This window comes from Peromyscus eremicus, chromosome 7 (assembly GCF_949786415.1).
Source record: "Peromyscus eremicus chromosome 7, PerEre_H2_v1, whole genome shotgun sequence".
Taxonomy (NCBI): domain Eukaryota; kingdom Metazoa; phylum Chordata; class Mammalia; order Rodentia; family Cricetidae; genus Peromyscus; species Peromyscus eremicus.
In genome coordinates, this window is record NC_081422.1 from 43,960,079 (window position 1) to 43,980,009 (window position 19,931).

Below are 19,931 nucleotides of genomic sequence, written 5' to 3' on the forward strand. Positions count from 1 at the left end.
ACCTAATTTGACCTTTTGCTGTCTCCCATGTACTCTCTCTCCCCCTCCTTCACTTCCACCATGCTCTCTCTCCCTCTCCTCTTCCCTTCCCTCCCCCTACCATGTTCTCTCTCTCCCTCTCCCTTCTTTCCTATCTCCCTGCCATGCTCTTTCTCCCCCGCCCCCCCCCCTTTTTTTTTTTTTTACTTTGGCTTGCTATACACTTCATAGATCCACTTATTCCAATCAGAAAGTTTGGCTATTGTAGATCATTCTTTGGACCACACAGAACAACCAGGAATTCGCATTAGTATCACTGATGATCTAGATGGATGCCCCCTACAAAAGGAAGGCATTAAGTGTACAGCTAAGGATATACCATGCATAGAAGGGCCCTGCTCCTTCCTGCTCCTCATCGTCAACCTGCAGGGAGCCATCCAACACAGATATATGAACCAAAAATTGAAACATCAGTGAATTAACCTTCACTGATTCCTTTATAAGCCAGGCATTGAGTCAGGTGAGACATCCTTCAGGGTTTAGATTTAGAAGGTTCAAGAGGTCTGTCTCCAAAGTCTAAAATGTTCCAGGTGAATCAACAACTAAGAATGTTGGTGAGGCCATTAGCTTTTGAACAACTGTTTTCCTTATCTGGAAAGTAAAGACAGTAATTCCCTTCTCTTCTCTTCTCTTCTCTTCTCTTCTCTTCTCTTCTCTTCTCTTCTCTTCTCTTCTCTTCTCTTCTCTTTCTTCTTCTTCTTCTTCTTCTTCTTCTTCTTCTTCTTCTTCTTCTTCTTCTCTCTCTCTCTCTCTCTCTCTCTCTCTCTCTCTCTCTCTCTCTCTCTCTCTTCTTCCTCTCTCTCTCTCTCCCTCCCTCTCTTTCCCTCTCTGTCTTTCTCTCACCATTGGGAGGAAAAATCATATATCACTTAGCACTCTCCTGGGTAATATTCCGTTAGCTGCTGTTGCTGTGGTTACAATAGCAACAATACATTTCACAGCAAATGTGATTTAGAGAAAGGCTAAATAATAGTAAAAGAGGGAACAATAAATGCTGGAGAAACTTTACAGGCGTGTTTTTATGTATAATATTTCCTGGTCTATTGCTAAGTGAATGGGAGTCATGAAGAGAAGAGAGAGAGCCCAGGCTGGTCAGTTCCATGGGCCAGGCACTGAACTTCATGGCTGGTACGAATATCTTCCGTGAGCCTCACAGTGATGCAACAAAGCGGGCCCAGTCATCCCCACCTCGAGACGAGGAAACCAGAGCGAGAGAGGGTTGATACTGTGCAATAATTGGTGCATGGAAGAGACAGAATTTGAAATCTGGCCACTTAATTCCAGGACACAAGGACTTTAAAAATGTTATCAGGACCGGGATGTAGCTTGCCTAATATGAACAAGACCCTGGGTTTAAATCCCAACACCCCAAACAATACAAATAAAGCCAAATCTCTTCAGAAATATGCTATGGAAAAGTGAACACAGACTCCACAGGAAATGCTAGCCTACAGGTTCAGTAGAGGGGACTCTAAAGAGAGAGGGTCTAAAATGGAAGAGGCAGTGGGGGAAGGATTTGAACTGAATCTTCAGTGAATGGAAGACTTGAAGGGAGGATGACAGAAAGATACAGGATGGGTAGATCCAGAGGCATCAGGAGCCTTTATGGATAGCACAGCTGGAACTGAAATACTGCATGGAAGAACAAGGGCGAGCCGAAAAGACTCCACAAGGAAGTCTCAAATACCAAGTGAGAGGAAGGCACACTACCAGTGGCAGTGAGAAGGCAAGACTGTATAGAGGTGGCATGCAGTAGTGACCAGAGCAGGGAAAGGCCGGGAGATGAGCAAGCAGTCCAGACAGTCACTTGGAAAAAGGGCTGGTGCCTGAAGTCCTGGTGACAGCGGCGGGAAGTGGCGTGCAGACATCAGAGCTATGTCAAAGAAGGAGCAGCACCAACTAGATATATGTGATGAGAAGTCAGAAGGGGCGAGATGCCTGGAAGGCATGGGTGCCCTGAACAGAAGGAGGGCACGAGGGCAGGTAGAAGAGAAGCCGCCTGAGCGGGAGGTGTTAGCTTGTAGACTTCCTGGGCAAGGGGCGGGGTGCCAAGTCAACCAAGTGGAAACCTACATGAGGTAGCTGAGATGGAGCTGGAGCAGGGGAAGCAGGTCTGAAAGCTACTTGCATAGATGACAGGAGCGTCCATGAGAAAAGATGGAGATCGTGAGAGGAGATGAGGACCTTTGAGGGCACAGCTGTAGAGAAAAGGAGGCGGGAAGCAGAGCGGTGAACAGAGCAAATTCACAAAGGATGAAATCCAGGAAGCCGAAAAGGAGTGGCCAAGGGGAAGGGAAGATGCTCCCCACTTCTGCTCATGAAAACAAATATTCAGAGCATATTCACGGCACAATACCAGGGTTATACAATTGGGGCGTGCAGGTCTATAAACCGAAGACCATGACCTATACGGGTGTGGCACAGAGAAATGGATATAGCTTGACATCACCTTCCTCCTCCACCTACAAAGAGCAGCTAACAGATCTTCTTATGGCTGGACCTGTCCAGTCTAACCAAGAGCCTCCTGCTCCTGTCACGTGCATTTATTCCAATGAACCCCACACTCTCTTTGAAGGAGTGGGTCCTTCAAAGCGGGATGGATTTCACTGCGCAGGAAGTGTGCTGCTGAAGATGACATGCACCTGCTCCTAATTGAAAACAGCTTTGCCGCCCTTATCTTCTTTGACGAGGAACATCGGTCCTGAAATATCACTTGGTCTGGTCTCTTCCAATTTAAAAGTGTCAAAAAAGTGTTAAACTGGCACAAAAGTCCCCATACTATTAATAATAGAATGCCAGAGTATTCGCTACTGAGATTTTAAAGAGAGCGAACCGGTTCTTGGAAGTCTCGGCTTCCACCAAGAGGGAAATGACCAGTTTTCAAATTCCTTTTGAGTCGACCCAAACCTCTTCTGCTGGGAGCCTCCCTGGACATTTAACAAGACTGGCCTCCGAGTGTCAGCGGGTATTTTATCTCCAGCTGCACGGGGCCCGCTCTGCTTTGGTGTTGCCATTAAGTTAATTATGCTGGGCGTCTTTCAACGTTTGGGCAGAGGCCACTGTGTTGGCCTGGGTCAGCACTGGGTGTGTCTACCTCTTTGGTCCTTGACTGATTAGAAAAGACAGTCTGGAGGTCCTGTGAGGAGATCCTGTTTCTTTCTCAGAAAGGAATGGGATCAGTTCCCAAGGATCGTGGGGTTTAGAGTTTCCCAGCAGGAGCTTTTTACAGTAGATAGTTCAGAGCACAGGCTCACAGTCAGTGTGGCCACTGGCTTTGTCATTCTGAGCAAATCGCTTAATTCATCTCTGAGGCTTCATCTTTTGGTCAGAAAACTGTGGAAACTAGTGGCACTGAACAGAATATATGCTGTGAGCCTGCAGCAAATGATCTTTTTTGCTGTTACCATTGGAACAGCCAAGGAAAACATCCTGGGCTCTCTTTTCTCCTTATGACTGGTGACAGAAAAAGAAACTGTGAGCAAACAAGGTGATGGTGTGGGTGAGCACGTCCATGCTGGAGGTACGACGCTGGTGTCAGCATGGGGCCGCTCCCATGATTGCCAGACCTGCCCAGTGTGACAGGGCAGTGTTTCCCCCACACTGTGCCTTCTGAAGGATAGCACAGTCAGGTGCTTCGGGGACCAGCAGGTTCACGTGTGCTTTATGAACCAATGGAATCCAAGGTGGTTTTCTAATTCACTCCCGTTTCCTTTGCTTATGCCCTCAATAATAAAAAATAGGCAAGAGAGCCATCGAGATGGCGCAGCAGCTAAAGGCACTTGTCACACAAGCCTGGTGACAGAAGTCTAATCTCTGGGACCCACCTAAAGGTAGAAGGATGAAACCAACTCCAGAGACATCCTCTGACTTCTATCCATGTGCTGTGACATGCACACCTACACGTGTCATACACACACACACACACACACACACACACACACGCACACGCACACGCACGCACGCGCGCGTGCGCGCGCACACACACACATAGATAAAAATTTAAAGATTATCAAGAGTATATGGCTAGTATGTGGCTGTGGCTGTGAACTCCTGATTTAGGCCATGGTCACTGGGTGAGGGTAAGTGTACTGTCCTGGAGGCTGAGGTGGGTAGGAGGACAGCAGGTTCAGGGCTAGACCAGTGAGACCTGTCTCAAAACATAAAAGGCTTGGCGAGGTGGCTAACTGGTGGGATTCTTGCCTAATATGTGAAAAGCCCTAGGATAGAGAGAGTGAGGACTAGAGCTAGAGCAAGCGAGAGAGAGAGAGAGAGAGAGAGAGAGAGAGAGAGAGAGAGAGAGAGAGAGAGACAGAGACAGAGACACAGAGACAGTGAGAAAAGACAGAAATAGACAGGGAGACAGAGAGGGAGACAGAGATAGGTTCATATTTTCATGGAGTGTCACAAAAATTCTGCAAGCAGTTTAAAGATGAAAATGCTTCTTGTTTCTAGACCCTTTGTGGGTCTCATGTGTGCTTTCCTCTGAGAAGAGTTGTTTGGGTAATTTTTTTTAAAGGCCCATGTGACAGAGTAAGATAGGGAAGCTTGGATTTAGGGTTATTTAAACAGTTAGTTGTCGGAAATACTGTTCACAAGGACTGATTGTGGCACCCAGGAGCTGAGCAGTTCCTGCTTCCCTGAACCTTGGATTCTCCACTTGTATGCTTTTGGAGCGAACAGGAAGCAAAGCATTGTGCATGTGCCCGAGCCTGACCCAAGGGGAAAAATACCATTTATACTTCTGCTATCCCTCCACAAATGGAAGAGGGTATAATCTACTTCCAAATGATTGCAGCTGAGAGGGAAAGGCCCTGACTGAAGAGGAAGATGCCATTGTAGAAACTGGCTCTTGTGGCTGGTCCTGGAGGAGAGGAAATGATGTTTCCACTATGACACTGGAGTAAAGCATTTGACAGTACTAAGTGAAGAGTGAGCTGGTGCAACATAAAACTTTCACAGACTCATGGCGACAGCATCTCTGGAGTGCATGTATGAGCTAGGTGCACTGTGCATTGTTACGATCCTCACAGCAACTCTATTCCATCCCATTTTATAGATGGGGAAACTGGGGCTCTCTTTGGAGGTTACACCCTTCAGATAACACACAGGGAGCTGCTTTCTAGGCACTTCAGAATTCATATGCGGGGCCCGAGCAAACCCAATACTGTCATGTGGGAATGAAAATAGTCTCTCACCTTCAGAGCCCAGTCACAATCCACGAGGGCCTTCTCATACTCCCCGAGTTTTATATAAGCCTGAAATGACACAAATAGCTGATACTCAGACACAATCTATCAAGGAGTCGTTAGTCAGTACAGAAAGAGCAGCAGATATCAGCAAGTAAAGAAAGAACAGAAAACGGATTTGAGGACATGGGGAAAGCTCGGAACCTTATTCACAGATGGAAGGTACAAATAATGCAACCATTATGGAAATCCATATGGAGGATCCTCTGAAAATCACCGTATGACCCAGCTGTAACATTTCTAGGCACTTACCCAAAGGACTCCACAGCCTACCACAGGGATACTTGCATGCACATTTAGCAAGGAGATGGAACCAGCCTAGATGTCTATCAACATATAAATGGGTAATAAAAATGTGATACAGATACACAATGGGATTCTATTCGGCCATAAAGTAACATGAAATTTGCAGAGAAATTGATAGGTCTGGGAAATATATAAAAGGTGTAAAAAGACAAATACCATGTGTTCTCTCCCAAATGTGGATCCTAGCTTTAAATGTATGTGTGTATAAATTTGTATGTGTGTATATGTAAGTATGGGTATAGGTCATATAGCCAGAGCCATTTTTTGAAATAATTAATATTTACTAATAATGAAAATAAGAGAGAGAGAAAGAATATATTCATACACATTTTTTCTTTTGGAAAGTTCCAGAAACAGTAATGGTCATCTCATGTAAGAAAGAAAAACTGAGTACCAGGAGAAGTGATTCTCTAGGGTCTCATCAGTCACCAAGAACAAGGCTAGGTTTACTCATGATTCAAACTTTCTCAAGGGACTGTGACATTCTTAGCAATAAGATGAGCTATTTTCATGAAAAAGCCAACTCTCGGTGTAACTCTTGGGGAATCAAAGCATGTAACCCAGGCGAGAGAGGAGCAGGCAGCAGCTGGCTACTGGGTTTCTGCAGTACAGCTCCACTCCCTCTTCTGGTCTGGAGGTGCACTTGAAAATCACAAGGGAAGGAGAGTCAGCATTGTTCTAGATATCCTACTGATTATTACAGTGACCATGATCTTATGGCACTGTGAGTTAAGGTCCAAACAACCCTGAAGATGTCATCGCAGTCTTCAACAATTAATCTTTTTCCTTCCTTTGCTTTAAGACTTGAGTTTGATACCCTGTGTCATCTCCATCCTTGTTTGCTTTTCCCCATTTTCAGAAGAGCTAGTTTTCCTATAAGGCAATTCAATTCCAGGTTTATCTAGTGAGCACCAGCCATCTTGATTCTAACATTAGCTGTAGGGAGAAACAAAGGCCATGAGGGGGTAGACTCTTCTTTTTCTCTTTAGCAAGCAATAGTCGATTCCAGGCACCTTGTTGTTTTCTAGCAGTGCGTGCACACAGTAGAGACAATTTAAAAACAGTCAGTGGTTCCAGTGAGTCCTAATACCAAGCAGCACGTTCTGTGTGTATTTGCCTCAGAATGCATGCTCTCAGAGAGAGAGCTGGAAGAGATTGCTTCCCCAAAGCTTTTCCCTGTGCTTCCTTATATTTATCCACGGCAACTCTTCATGTGATTCATATGACTGATCCAAGGGTGACTTAAAATTGAACACAGTAAAAATTCAACTAATTTAGAGGAATCAGGGGGGATGGACAACCTGCACTAGATACAAGTCTGAATTACACAACATTTTAAAAGCAATTCAACTCCATTGCTTTCTAATCACTTCAGGGTAACTAGCCTGAATGAGCATCAGTAGATAGATATTTTCTAAGACAAAATCTGGTGCCAACTAAGAAGGAAAAGGAATCATTGTATTGATGTGCTTACACTTAAATGATTCTTCTGAATTCTTTAAATGCACTTACGGCTCCAGTGTTATGTAAGTAATGAGATATTGGCTAGCTGTGACAGAGCATTAGGGGGGAAATAGAGGGCAGACATTGTCCTTAATAACTTCATATTTATAATCTTGTTAGGGCAATGAGATGGGCACTGCTAAAGCGACTTCTGGCCATCTCTTTTTTTATGGACTTGCTTCCTTATAACAAGTTTTTGCCACAAATGAGGGCGCGAACAGACACCTGGGCTCTAGTCAGATGTATGCAAACTGCTGAGGTAACGAGGTTGTGTCGCTCTTGGATTCACTCGTCCTTAAATCAGTGTCACTCAGCAGACTCCTCAGTCTTCCAGTGTCCTGTGTCTTCCTTTGAATACTTCTCATCCACAAAGCCCACATGGGCATTCTCGAGTTACAGAGATTGGAGTTGACGAGGGCTCCGTGGCTGCCTCCCTCTCTGGTAAATGGCATGGCATCAAGTCTGTCTCACAGAGATCCTGCTGACAGGCCCTGTCTGTCATGGGATCACGTCCACGAATCTGCCACCCCAAACTTCACTGTATCTCAAAGATAAGGTCACTAGTGACGTTTGTTGTTTTTATTTTGTTTGTTTGTTTGTTTCAGATGATAAGTATCGGCCTCCTGCCTTCGTTAAGCAGCAGGTAAGAAAGAGGGGGCTGAGGGTGGTGGGGAGTTATGCCTGGTGTTCGGAGAAACTGAGGTTTCCTGTGAAATAAACCTGAGGGGAAAGGGCTTCAGAAACTCTGAATTCCTGAGGAAACTGGCTGTAGGCTACCCAATCATGTAAACAAAATGCAGTCTTGATAAAAAATGAGCAGAAAAGTAACAAAGTCAACAGCCTTCCAGAATCTACCAAAACACCAAGGTGGCAGAATCCAAGTTCTCATGGGCCATTTCAGCCTCGTAGTTTCTCCTTCACCCTCATGGGATAAAGTGCCTGGTCATCATGAGTGGTGTGCAGGAGCCAACTTGCATGTTGGAGAAAGCTGGTTATATACGGCTCTCCCCAGACCTGGTCACACAGGAGACTTTAGACTGATTATGGCAAGTATTTATACCATGGAAATTGGCACATGCAACGTAAGACCACAAGAGCTGGTTGGTATACATTTACCAGCCCACCAACCATACTATCTACCTTCGTCTTCGTTTTGACAAGCTTCCCAGAACCTGTTCTCTGAGTGGCCACTGTGGATCCTGGCATGGGTCACCTACCTGGGCTCGGTTGGTGTACAGCACTTGCATGTCCTTCAGCTTCCCCAAACCCTCACTGTAGTAGAGGATGGCTGTTTCATAGTCGCCCTTGATGAAGGCTTCATTCCCCTTTTCCTTTAGGGCTGGGAGAATAAAAGGCAGACAGTGAGCCCTCATCATACATCAGAAGGTCCTTCTAGATTGCAGGTTTTCCAGTCCAATGCATGGCCACTTATTTTATCTGCAGTTATTTGAGGTCTAATTTCTTTAAGTATTTTTTCCCCTTCAAGTCTGTGCCGAGTTTTCTAAGTGGTTCCTCAGAGACATGATATGATACAGAGGCTTACATCCACTCTTCTCAATTTTATTAACTCTTGACCAAGGCAAGTGTCCCCATAATCTTCTAGCAAATATAGAGTGGGCAAGATCTGCAATACACATACCATACACATACTCTGGACATTCACACACCCAACCCCAAAGATAGCACATCTCTTTATCAATTTTCACTTATTTCATCCACCCCCCCTTTTTCCCATTTCACTTTTCTTTCTGATTATACCTTTAGCCCAGGCTAGCCTGTAGAGCCTCCCTTCTTTCCTACTTCCCAAGCACCATTTGGGAATCTGACTAGCTCAGTCTACCTGGGGGTGCTGACTGAAGCTATGTCCTGCTGATTGCGTGTTGAGTAAGAATAGATAGACCACCAATGATGTCTGCCTGGTCAGGTCCTCTGGCTGCCAGTCCATCATGAACCACCCCCCTCAGCCTCACCCCCTCTCCACCCCCCGCCGCCAGAGCTCAACGTCCTCATGCATCAGCACACAGACTTTCATGGGCTCTTTCCAGCTCGAGTCATCCTAGCTATTGAAATGTTAGGACCGACAATTACCATCTGCTAGGATTCTGCTTTCCCGTCTTCTCTTGGCTCGTTCCTTTGCATCCTTCTCCACAGATGCCAAGAAGGCCTCTGACAGCCGAGCAGTTTACAGCATTAAAAAAAAAAAAAAAAAAAGCCAGATACTCCAATTAGTCCTTCAGTTCCTATTCCAAAGGAAGTCACTGTGGGACTTTGCAGCTGTACTTTTAATGCATACATACGCAGGCACACACATGAACGCACATAAACACACACAAGTACACGTAATTCTGAGGCAGCTAAAATGTCACTCTCTTAATTTGACATTAAATGCTAACCTGTGTTAGCATATTATGCGTGATGGCTATGTCTATGCTTCAGATTTGAATTATGTCTTTTAAAAGAGTTTTTCCTCTGAAGAGAGACCTTTTTTTTTTTGTTGTTCTATTTAGCATAATGAGCCTCAGAGCCGAGCAACACAGAAAATATCAGCATCCCCTGGGCAGTGAAGGGTAAACCGGATATAAGGAATAACTAAATTCAGTTTACAAAAGATTGGCCGGGAGAAAACAAAGACAAGAAACCAAAAACCAGGAAAGCCTCTGGATGCTGCCTCTTCAGACCATAGCACCAGACCTGGGTGATGGACCAGCAGGGTTTTGTTCATGGGTTGTTTGTAGCCCAGAGGCTATAATTTAAGGGTCTGGAAGTTACATTCTATTAAAAAAAAAAAAAAACTGACCCTAAATGAATAAAATATATTGGAAAGAGAGATGTTGTCCTTACCTGGGTTCATTTCATCTGCATTCTGCAAGACACGGGTTATCATAAAAACAAAGAAACAAATTTGAAAACTCAGTCTCTAGCAAATGTGTTTATAAGCCAAGAGAACAAAGCAACTGCAAATGAGGAGTCAGGCCTTTTCCTTTTCCCACCAATACTGATGGCACCAAAATGTAAGGGGCTTGCTTTAAAGCTGGAGATGGAACTGTGGGCACAATTCTGGGCCTGATCCTGTAGAATCAAGATGGCCCAAGTCAAGGGACCCCCCCTCCCAACTGGTGACTGTGTTAGAAATATGAATTGGCAGAACATATGAGTTTAGAAGTACGACCTAAACACAACACTCAAGCTCTTGGGGTGGAGAGGTTGAGTCTTCACTAACGGCAGAGAACAAAGTACCCATAAAGCTTCTACTTTCCATATGGAAAACAGATTTAGCAAGCCTGAGAAACAACACTATTCCAGCTTCATTGGGCAGTCTGAGGTCACACCAGGCCTCCTGAATGAATCTACTTATATAACTCCACAGCAGAAAGGGAAACCTCAGGTGCTTGCGGGGGACTGATCGTGGTCTTGTTCAAGGTGGTCCTGCATCCGTCCTCCTCTGGATCTCTCTCCATCAGCAGCAGTCTCTTTTCCGTCTCCAGGACTGCTTTCTGCTGGATGATGGGATCATCCGAATTCATCTCTTGAATTAAATTGGCTAGAGGAGAAATCACACGTGACTCAATCGAACAAGTTCTTCAAAAGGAAAGCCTCCATCCGTTGGAAAGGATGGTGTTGAAAATTAATAAGGACAATCTTAAGATAGGAGAAGAAGGTAATAGGAAGCCCAGTGAGTCACTGGGACTAATATGTAACAATTAAGAAGAACATTTGATTTTCCTTGGGTGGGGGAGGAAAAAATGGCAAGATAATTTAATACTGGGCTTGAAGGAATAGAGTTTTAAAGCAGTAGTAATTTATGAATAGCTTATTTGGAGTTGTGTATTTTGCTGAATATTAGAGAAAAATGATGAATAAAAATTATCCCTTTGTTTGGTTTGAAAAGCTTGTGTTCTTGCGTGGGAGACAAGCATAACACAGGCAGCTTTGAGATTCACAAAACAACAGTCCTCAACTGCCTCCCTGCCTCTCTTCACTGCACTGTCTACCCAGATTGGCAGTCATAGACTGTCACTCAGAGGCATTACTCTGCTCTGCCCTCCCACCTCACCTACCAGATGAATCTGTTCACCTCACTCCAACTTCAGATCACTCTAACTATCCATATCCAGCAGCCTTGACCAGGAATGGTGAATACTGATGGAGAAGGATGGGTAAAGACCTGGGGAAACTGGTCCCAGTTTGACTGTCAGTGACCTTCATACTTGCAGCAATCTTGCTTTGTCAGCCTAGGGTAGGCAGTCTATTATTCTCTCAAAGAATTTCAAGTTTGGGGCAACCTAAATCTGATCATTCCAAATAGAGGGCGTCACTTATTCATTCAAAGAGGGAAGGGATGGCATCAGGGATGAGCTCTTTTAAGGTCATGTTGTCAAACTCACACAGCAGCGCATATCTGCATCTATCTTTGGTTCTCACCACAGAGGGATGCTGTTTCTCTTGTATGAGGTTTGAGCTTCTGCTTGTGTGAGCCATGTGGTCAATGCAGATTCAAGGGGTTGAGAAACGTATTCTACTCTGGAAGCAAAGAAAATCATCTGTGGCCAGTTTTGCTATCTACCTGAACTTGCTGGATACATGGTTTTGTAAAATGTTCATTATTGTGAGGCCTACTTTTTATGTGTAATATAAGAGATTTGGCATGGTACCTGTGGTTCCAGATAGTTTGGACACCATGAGTCAAGGGTAAACCAGTTTAGTATTGATAGATATTCATGTGGATTATTTTTTTTTATGTTTCAGACAGTAGATAAATGCTGAGTTGAATACCTATATGTGCATGCTATATATTCCTCAGGATATGACTATGCCAACTTTTACACCTGTAAGTAGTTTATAAGAAAGAGTTTCTAGGCTGACCAAATGGCTAAGTAGATAAAGGTGCCTGCCTCCAGGGCTGACTGTCTGGACTCCATCCCCAAGTTCCACAGAGTGAAAGGAAGGAACTATTCTGAAAGTTGCCCTCGGACCTACACACATGCATGCACACCCCCTCTCCCTGGTAAACAAATAAGCGTCATTTTAAGAAGATCTCATGATGAAATCCTATACCTTGTAAAGCTAACCAAAAATTTTTATGAAATAAATGGAAAAATAAGTCCAAAGAAAGAAAGAAAGAAGGTAAATGAATAAACACAAAGAAAGAGGCTGCACTCCTTCACATTGTCATCAACACTGGCTATTGTCAAACTCTTAAAGTTGTTGCTACTGTAATGAAATGAGATTGGAATCTCATTAACATGTTATTTTTCACTTTGCTGATTATGATTGGGACTGAATATCTTATTTGTTTGTGGGCCATTTAGATTTATTCTTCTATGACATGCCTATTCTTATCCTTGGCCCATTTTCTACTGGGTCATTAATCCCCTTTGCATTGATTTCAGCGACTTCTCTATAAATTCTGGACTGGTCACATGGGTTTTTAAAAATCTCCTTGGGTACAATGTCTTTTCATTTGTTTGTATGCAGGCTTGGATTGATCTAACACGTTCTTCCAGCCTCTGTGGGCACCTGCATATACATTCACACAGACACACACACACACACACACACACACACACACACACACACACACACACACACAAATCCATCTGTAGTTTAGTTATTTTCTTTCCTGGCCACTGCAGCAGATCTTGCGTAGACTTGAACCTTGTGCAGGGTAGGAGCGCAGCTTGCTGAGGATGAAGAGTCGCTGCCTTCCCCTGTGGGTCTGGTCTTCCCTGTTACAGATGTGAAATCTGGTCTATGTTCCTCATTCCTTTCTGCTGCTCTGCTTGTATTTTCCAGCACACTCACATCCTCATACGGATCACTACCAGGTTTTTTGTCGGTGTGTTTGTTGGTAATAGTGAAGAGTTAGCTCACCATTTCTTCCTGTGAAATTTTCCTGGTTCTTATTGGTTCTTTGCCCTTCCACATGACTTTTAAGCCAATTTGTTGAATGTGAACAAAAACCTCTTTTGGGGTTTTGATTTAAACTAATCGTGCAAAAGAATTTGAGGACAACTGTTGCCTTTGCCAAATGATATCTGAGAAAAAAAATACATGTCATTTTATACGCAGGCGTTCTCTTATGTCTTTTAATACAACCTGCTGCTCTTGATGAGATCTCAACTCAATTAGCTTCTCCTTAACATCCTTCCTCAGGTCTGGGATCTCATCAAGGGCGGCAGGTTGTAGTAGTTGTTTTCTTAGGTTTCTCAGAGGTGGGGCTGTCTGTTAGGCCTTCCATGTTTTTGATGACTTCTATGATTTTTATTCGGTGGTGTTAACATTGATTTAATGGCTGTGTTTGCAGGGGTGGGTGAGGTAGGTGAATGTGTGGGTGCCACAGAGGTCAAAGGACTATGGGAGTTGGTTCTCTCCTCTCACCAGGTGTGTGCTGAGGCTAGAACTCCGGGAATCGGATGGACCATCAGACTTGGCAGCAAGCACCTCTACCCACTGAGTCACCCTTTGGCTTCTCTTGAACAGTTCCCAAGAGTACCAGGCGAGTATTTCGCAGAGTGTCTTTCTATCTGGGTTTATTTGGCGTGTTTCTTATGGCTAGACTTGGGCTATAGCACTGGGGAAGAGACAAGAGCTGAGCATTTTAGGGTCCATGCTATCACTATGATTCACGATGATGTTAACGGTGACCCTTTGTGGAGGCTGTGTTTGCCAGCTTCTATCTACTGTTGAGTTACATACCGTAGCACGCTTCGCAAGCAAGCCTTAATGAATCTCTCACTTCAGGGGAAGAGAGGTACGGTTCACCTCCCCGAAGGAAACACAAGTTATAAAGAATTCACCTAGGAGGAGATTTGTTTTATTCATTTACCTACTTACTTATCCAATCTCATTCATGTCAGTGTGAATTCATGGATATTTATTTTCTACTTTGGATTATAATGTAAAACTATGTTGTTTATTTCGTTGCTCATATTGTCCCCATTTTCCCCACCAGGAGCTCTTTCAATTAAATTTTTATAATTTTCTCCACGAAGATCTTAAATATATTTTGACGGATTTATTTTCATATTTAAATGCAGTATTCCTGAGGCCAAAAATGCAGAAATCTCATTTCAAGGTATGGATACAAAGGAAATAAAATCAATCTATGCAGAGTTATCAGCACTCCCATATTCATTAGTGTTATTCCCTGTAGGAACAGAGGATCGCTCAGACACGAGACCAGGAAAATGGTGCCTGCTCCCCAACTCCTAGGAGCAGGGTAGAATGGTGGTCACAGAGAGGCTGTTTGGGGCTGGAGAACAAAGAGTACAAGGCAGGTAGTAGCCAGACAAGAGGAATGCACGCCACCATTGTACTACCCAGAGTGATGAACTACAGTGAAAATCATGTCCTGTACATTTGATAACTGCTAGGAGAGTAGACCTTTAATGTACTCACCTAAAGAGGTGGAGGTATGTACTTTGCCAGGTTAATTTTATTGGCTTAATTAGTTCATTATATATATATATATATATATATATATATATATATATAATATGACATACATCATAAACATGTATAATTTTGTTAAATAAAACTTAGTAAGGCTTTTGTTTTAAAGTCCATTTTGTATGATATTAATGTCTAGTATCTACTTTCTTTGCATAGTTCTTGCTTGGTAAATATTTCTACATTTTTAAGCACTCAAGCTACCTCTGTCTTATAGATGTGTCTCTCTAGGCCCAAGCTTAAAGGCTATTGCACACTGGAGATTCTCTGGGATGTCTTACTCATTAAACTTGACATGCCCATCTTTCTTCTAAGTTGGTTCTGCTTCAAATGCCCCCACCTCAGTAAATCACTGGCCTCTGACACATCACTCAACTCTCAGGACATATCCATGAGTTCTCATTCTCTCTCAGCCCCCCGCCTCTCCATCCCCAGCCAAGAACACTAAAGCTTGTCAAGAATAACTTCTAAGTGTATTTCTATTCTGTACTGTCTCTGATCCCGCTGCCTCAACTCTGAGCCCAGCTGATGGCTTCTACCCCCTGCAGTACTTGAGAACAGCCTCGTGGACTGGCCCCTCTGCACCATATTCCCCCTACTCTAGTCTACATCCCACCACCAGCACAGGGATTCTCCTAAGACATCAATGCTCCTGTTCTAAGGATTCCCCTCGCAGGGTCTCTGGAGCATTGCTCCAGGTAAATGTGAGCTCTTGGCTGCGGCATTCCTGGCTGCCCTCTTCTGGACTCTCCCCCCTTAGGTGGGACCTTCCCTCTTTGCTGACATCTCGGTATCCCTTCAGGCCTTTTGAGTCCTTCTCTTTCTAGGAAGCACCATACTGTCTCCTTAGCACCCAGATTTCCCATCTCCTCACTTACCAACTAGAACATTCCTTCCCATCCGCCAGAAGGGTCAACTCCTACTGGCCCTTTAGATTTTATATTTAAGTGTCACTTCTTGAGAGAAATTTTGACAGCTGTGATAGGTTAGAATGCATACACTCCTCCATATCTGTGCCGAAGCCCTGTACCTCAATAGGACTGCATTTGGCCCTCAATTAAGTGACATCATAAGAGTGGGGCTCGATTCCAATAGGACTAGTGTTTTTATAAGAATATGTTCAGAGGGGTCTTTGTGAAGAGTCCCATCGAGCTGTGTTCTGCTTCAGGGACATCTTTAGGAGTCAGCACTTTAGGCACAGGCGTCAAGAATATAATCAAGACCTGCCAAACTGCCCCCTTTGATAGCCACTCACCCAACCAGAACCGGACTCAGAACTACTCGGACTTCCGTGTCTGGAAGAAGGCTACGGCTAAGAAAAGGGATCGTGCCAAAGTTTCTGAGTGGTACCTGTGTATGCTCAAGCCCCACTGCTCCGTATCCTGGTTCTCAGCCTGGGACAACGGCCAAGCAGAAGGTACCTTTCCTAAGGAGATCTGACTTGTCTCTGAGCACCTCTCCTTGGCTCTCTCTGGGTAGTATAAGGGGATTTCAGTACATGATGGTCCTTACTCATTGGAAAAGAAAAAAAGAATCCCCCAAAGAAAGTAGACCGAAAAGGCTAGGCTCCATTGGTAAAGTGCTTGCCCACACACTTTGGATCTGAGTCTGATCCTCAAGACCCTTATAAAAACCTGATGTGGTAGTCCATCTCTAATTCTAGTGCTGGGGAGACAGACACAGGAGGATCCGTGGGGACTTGGGGTCAGGGATTGTAGCCTAATTGATGAGCCCCAGGTCCCAGTGAGAAACTCTATCTAAAAGAAAAAAAATCAAAATAGATATGTGCATTTTCATACTCATGAACAAGAACACACACCTGTCTGTATATAAACACACACACACACACACACACACACACACACGCACACACACACACACGACATATACTGTAATTACACAATGAAAAGTGGCCTTTTACAAGTCAGATACAGAGATCTAAGGAAAAACCAATCCTGTCAACCCTTAGTTCTTACAGTCGAGTTTCAAGAACAGTGATAAAATAGATTTCCCCTGTTTAATTCACCTAGCCTCTGGTATTTTCTGATAACAGTCCTATCAGCCTAAACTGGGTCAGATTCTTCTGTACTTTTCAACTCTCTCCTTCTTCCACATATCACCTTGAAATTACTTGTTTATCATTTATTTTCCCATTAACTTACAGATATCATAAAGAAAAGTGATTCTTTCACTACTTTGTAATAATACACAGAAGGAGTCTGAGGAATGGATACATAGACTCTACATGCATGTAGCCATTTAAACTTAGTTTAAAAATGCAATAGGATTAGCAATTTGATCACCTTCCCACTGCTCAGAGTGTCTTAACAGTTACCACAGTGACCAATTGGAACATTGTAGAAAATTCAATTGCATGATGCTGATATAAATAGTACCTGGGTAAACCGAGAATGAATAAAAACTAGACAGGGAAAAGAAAGATGAGGGAATGACAAAATCAAGTGCAGAGATGGAACACCAGAGTATGGGGAGCAGACTACAAGCAGCTTATTGCTGCTCAAGCTTGAGGTGTAGAGAGATGAGAGGGTTCACGGAGAAGGTCATGTGAGGACTTCCGCCCGATGAGAGCTTCTGATTTATTGTGACTGAGAACACAAGCAGAGAAGTGTCTGGCCAGATCTGCATTTTAGATACATTACTCTGTGGGGAGCGTAGGCCTGGTGGCATGAACGGCGATTAGAGGTTGTTAAGCGTCTGCAGAGAGGAACCAGAACCAAGGGCAGCTCAGACGGGATGGACAGGGGGTGGGGTGGGGGAGCCAAACCTGAAGGCTGATTGGATTACAGGGTGTAAAGGTGGGAGGAGTCCCACTGGCTTGTAGATTTGGGGGATGGCGGTGCCACCAACCGAGACCAGAAGCAGACAGCAGAGAGGGGAGTTAGATGTGGGAAGGGGAGAGGAGAGAAAGTAAGAGATGATGAATCACTTCTGGACGCATTAAGTTGGGAGCATTTGTGACTTAGAGTACACTTGGCAATTGGCCATAGAGCCTGAGGTGCTGAAAGAAAGGCAGAGAAGCAGTATAGACACAAGCAGTATAGACACCAGCAAACAGGAAGCAGTAGAGACACCAGCAAACAGGTGGGCTCACATGAAGAGACTGTGAGTAGTGTTCCAGGGCCACAGAAGCATTCAGGAAGGAGTGGAGGAGAGGCTGGTGAGGAACACCAAGAACACACAACTGTGTATCCATATGAGGTTGCCCATTTCTAAATCTGGCTCTTTTAGCCTCAAACATGCTAGAGAGGGATGGACTGGTTTGGAATCTCTTCCATGTGCTGTGTAGGTTCAGAGTATATTCTCTGACATCGACATCCTACCTGTTTGAGCTTGGGAAGGGTGTTCTTGGCCAGGGGCACAGTGGAGAGGAAACTCATAAGCCGTTCATGTAATTGGCAGGTCTGGCAAGAAAGCCACACACTCTTGCCCCCCAGCCTACAACAAGAGGGACCCAAATAATCACACAGGCTCTCGGGGGTCTCAGAAGGAACAGCTAGACTCACTGACAGCATGGAAACACTAGCTCTTGTTGAATGGAAAGGTGCATGGAGGAACCATCAGCCTGAATTTCAGTGAGACCATCACAGCTTCTACGATACCAATTAACAGGCAGAAAATACTGCCCCAAGGTTGTAACTGAATTCTCAATAGCCTTTCTGTTTAATTTCAATTACTTTTTTTTTTTTGAGAGTCATAAACCCGTCAGACAAGCCAGGAGCTAACTTAGAGCTATCATTTCTCTATACCCACTCCACCTCTCCAGAGCACAACTCAGTCTATGATTTACAACTACTTACTGATCTCATCCACATTTTCCAGAAATCTCTGCAAGTCGCTCTCTTGATCATCAGCCATTGCAGACACAAATCTCTAAGGAAGGCAGTATAAATTATGAAATTAATAATAAAACACTAAACAGAACCGTCGGGCTTATTATCTGTCTAAGACTAAGAGCCAAGTGGTTATTATTAAGGCAGATTTGTGTTTGTAAATGTCATGAATAACAGCAGGGTGAGCCATTTTCCTCTGACTGCCGTTTAAGGCCAAGGGACACAAATTACTTGTGGCAATACTTCCGGAGCACTGCCAGCCCTGCTTCTGCTAGGGAAATTGCTCTACAATAATTCCTCCAAAGCCAACATCAACCACTGTAATTTAGGACTCAGATGCAAAGGAAGCTGGAAGAGCCACAGACAGATTGCCAAGGCTCCAGAAGGAGGGTGATGCCCGACTTTGGTCATGACAGGCGTGCCTAGTCTGAAGCTAGGGCCAGGTAGTGCATCTGGTAAGTAGAGAGAGGACTATCTGCATATACATGTTCACACTCGCTTAAAACCTCTGCCTCTGCCTTGTTTCTGAGGATGAAGAGACAGCACAAATTGGCAAAAGGTGTCAAAGTACACCAGGGCCTGCTTTCCAGTACCCCTCCCCACCAAAGTACATTGGCTTTATTCCACTTGGTTTTGAACATGAAGACTACATGAAAAACTCAATGATACCCAAAGGTTTATCCACACAGCTAAAGATCACCTGAAGCTTGTAAAACATAGATTTCCCCAGTCGTGGCTCACAGTGAGTCTCAGCTCATGTGGGAGTTCCCCCTAGGAATGCACATTTTAAATACACTATACTGTGGTTCTGACTCGCACATAGGCTTGGTAGTGCAGTCATAAAACATACAGTTATAGGACACACATAAGACAACTATGAATTAGAACTGTGTCACGGGCAATTACCCAGTTTCTCCATGCATGCTATGGAAACCAAAACGCAAATCCAGAGGACACCACTGGGCTGACTTTAGCAACGGGGCTTTGGTGGGTTATTAGTGAGGCTCCCTTATCTAGAAAGCAGCCTTGTATATGGCTCAAACAGTTAACATTCCCTGGAAACTCGTCCAAAGGTACGAGGCTAGCATGAACCAGGCGCTTCACCAACAGGGACAGCCAATCTTTCCAGAGCAGTGAACCAAAGTCAGAGAGGTCAGCAGTTGCGTAGAGCTACAGCTCGGGGGCAGGGCGCAGAGGGGAGAGGGACGCACACCGCGCCCCGCCCTTCGTCCTGCACACCACACGGGAGGGCGGGGACAGCTGCACTGTTGCCTGGCAACCGCTCCCCAGCGTCCTGGCCTTGTGCACTCAGGGTTGGTCCCAGCCTGCAGCGGTTACTTGCCCATCCTCAGGGTCTCAAGCCAGTGGCCTCTGCTCAACTCTAAGGCCAGGCCCGACTAGTTCCAGGGCAGACCCCAGGACCACCCAGTTAAACTGACCTGCCGCACCCAGGATCGGACAGGAAGTGGAAGTGGAGGGCAAGCTGTGACTGGCCTCTGCGGGGGGAGAGGCGGGACCTGGATGGGGCGGGGCCTCT

General features: G+C 44.7%; 1 protein-coding gene across 2 annotated transcripts in view; it reads right to left on the reverse strand.

The window, feature by feature from the left end:
• Ttc12 (tetratricopeptide repeat domain 12) overlaps nucleotides 1-19,931 on the reverse strand; it is a 42,938-nt gene extending 23,007 nt beyond the window's left edge. For both annotated transcript variants that reach the window (XM_059267820.1, XM_059267819.1), the window contains exons 1-7: nucleotides 19,834-19,931; nucleotides 18,362-18,434; nucleotides 10,475-10,635; nucleotides 9,936-9,957; nucleotides 9,183-9,260; nucleotides 8,312-8,433; nucleotides 5,235-5,294 (exon numbers count right to left, since the gene is read on the reverse strand). In XM_059267820.1, coding sequence (XP_059123803.1) covers nucleotides 5,235-5,294; nucleotides 8,312-8,433; nucleotides 9,183-9,260; nucleotides 9,936-9,957; nucleotides 10,475-10,635; nucleotides 18,362-18,419 — 501 coding nt within the window. In that variant the 5' untranslated portion in view covers nucleotides 18,420-18,434; nucleotides 19,834-19,931. The remainder of the gene's footprint in view (nucleotides 1-5,234; nucleotides 5,295-8,311; nucleotides 8,434-9,182; nucleotides 9,261-9,935; nucleotides 9,958-10,474; nucleotides 10,636-18,361; nucleotides 18,435-19,833) is intronic.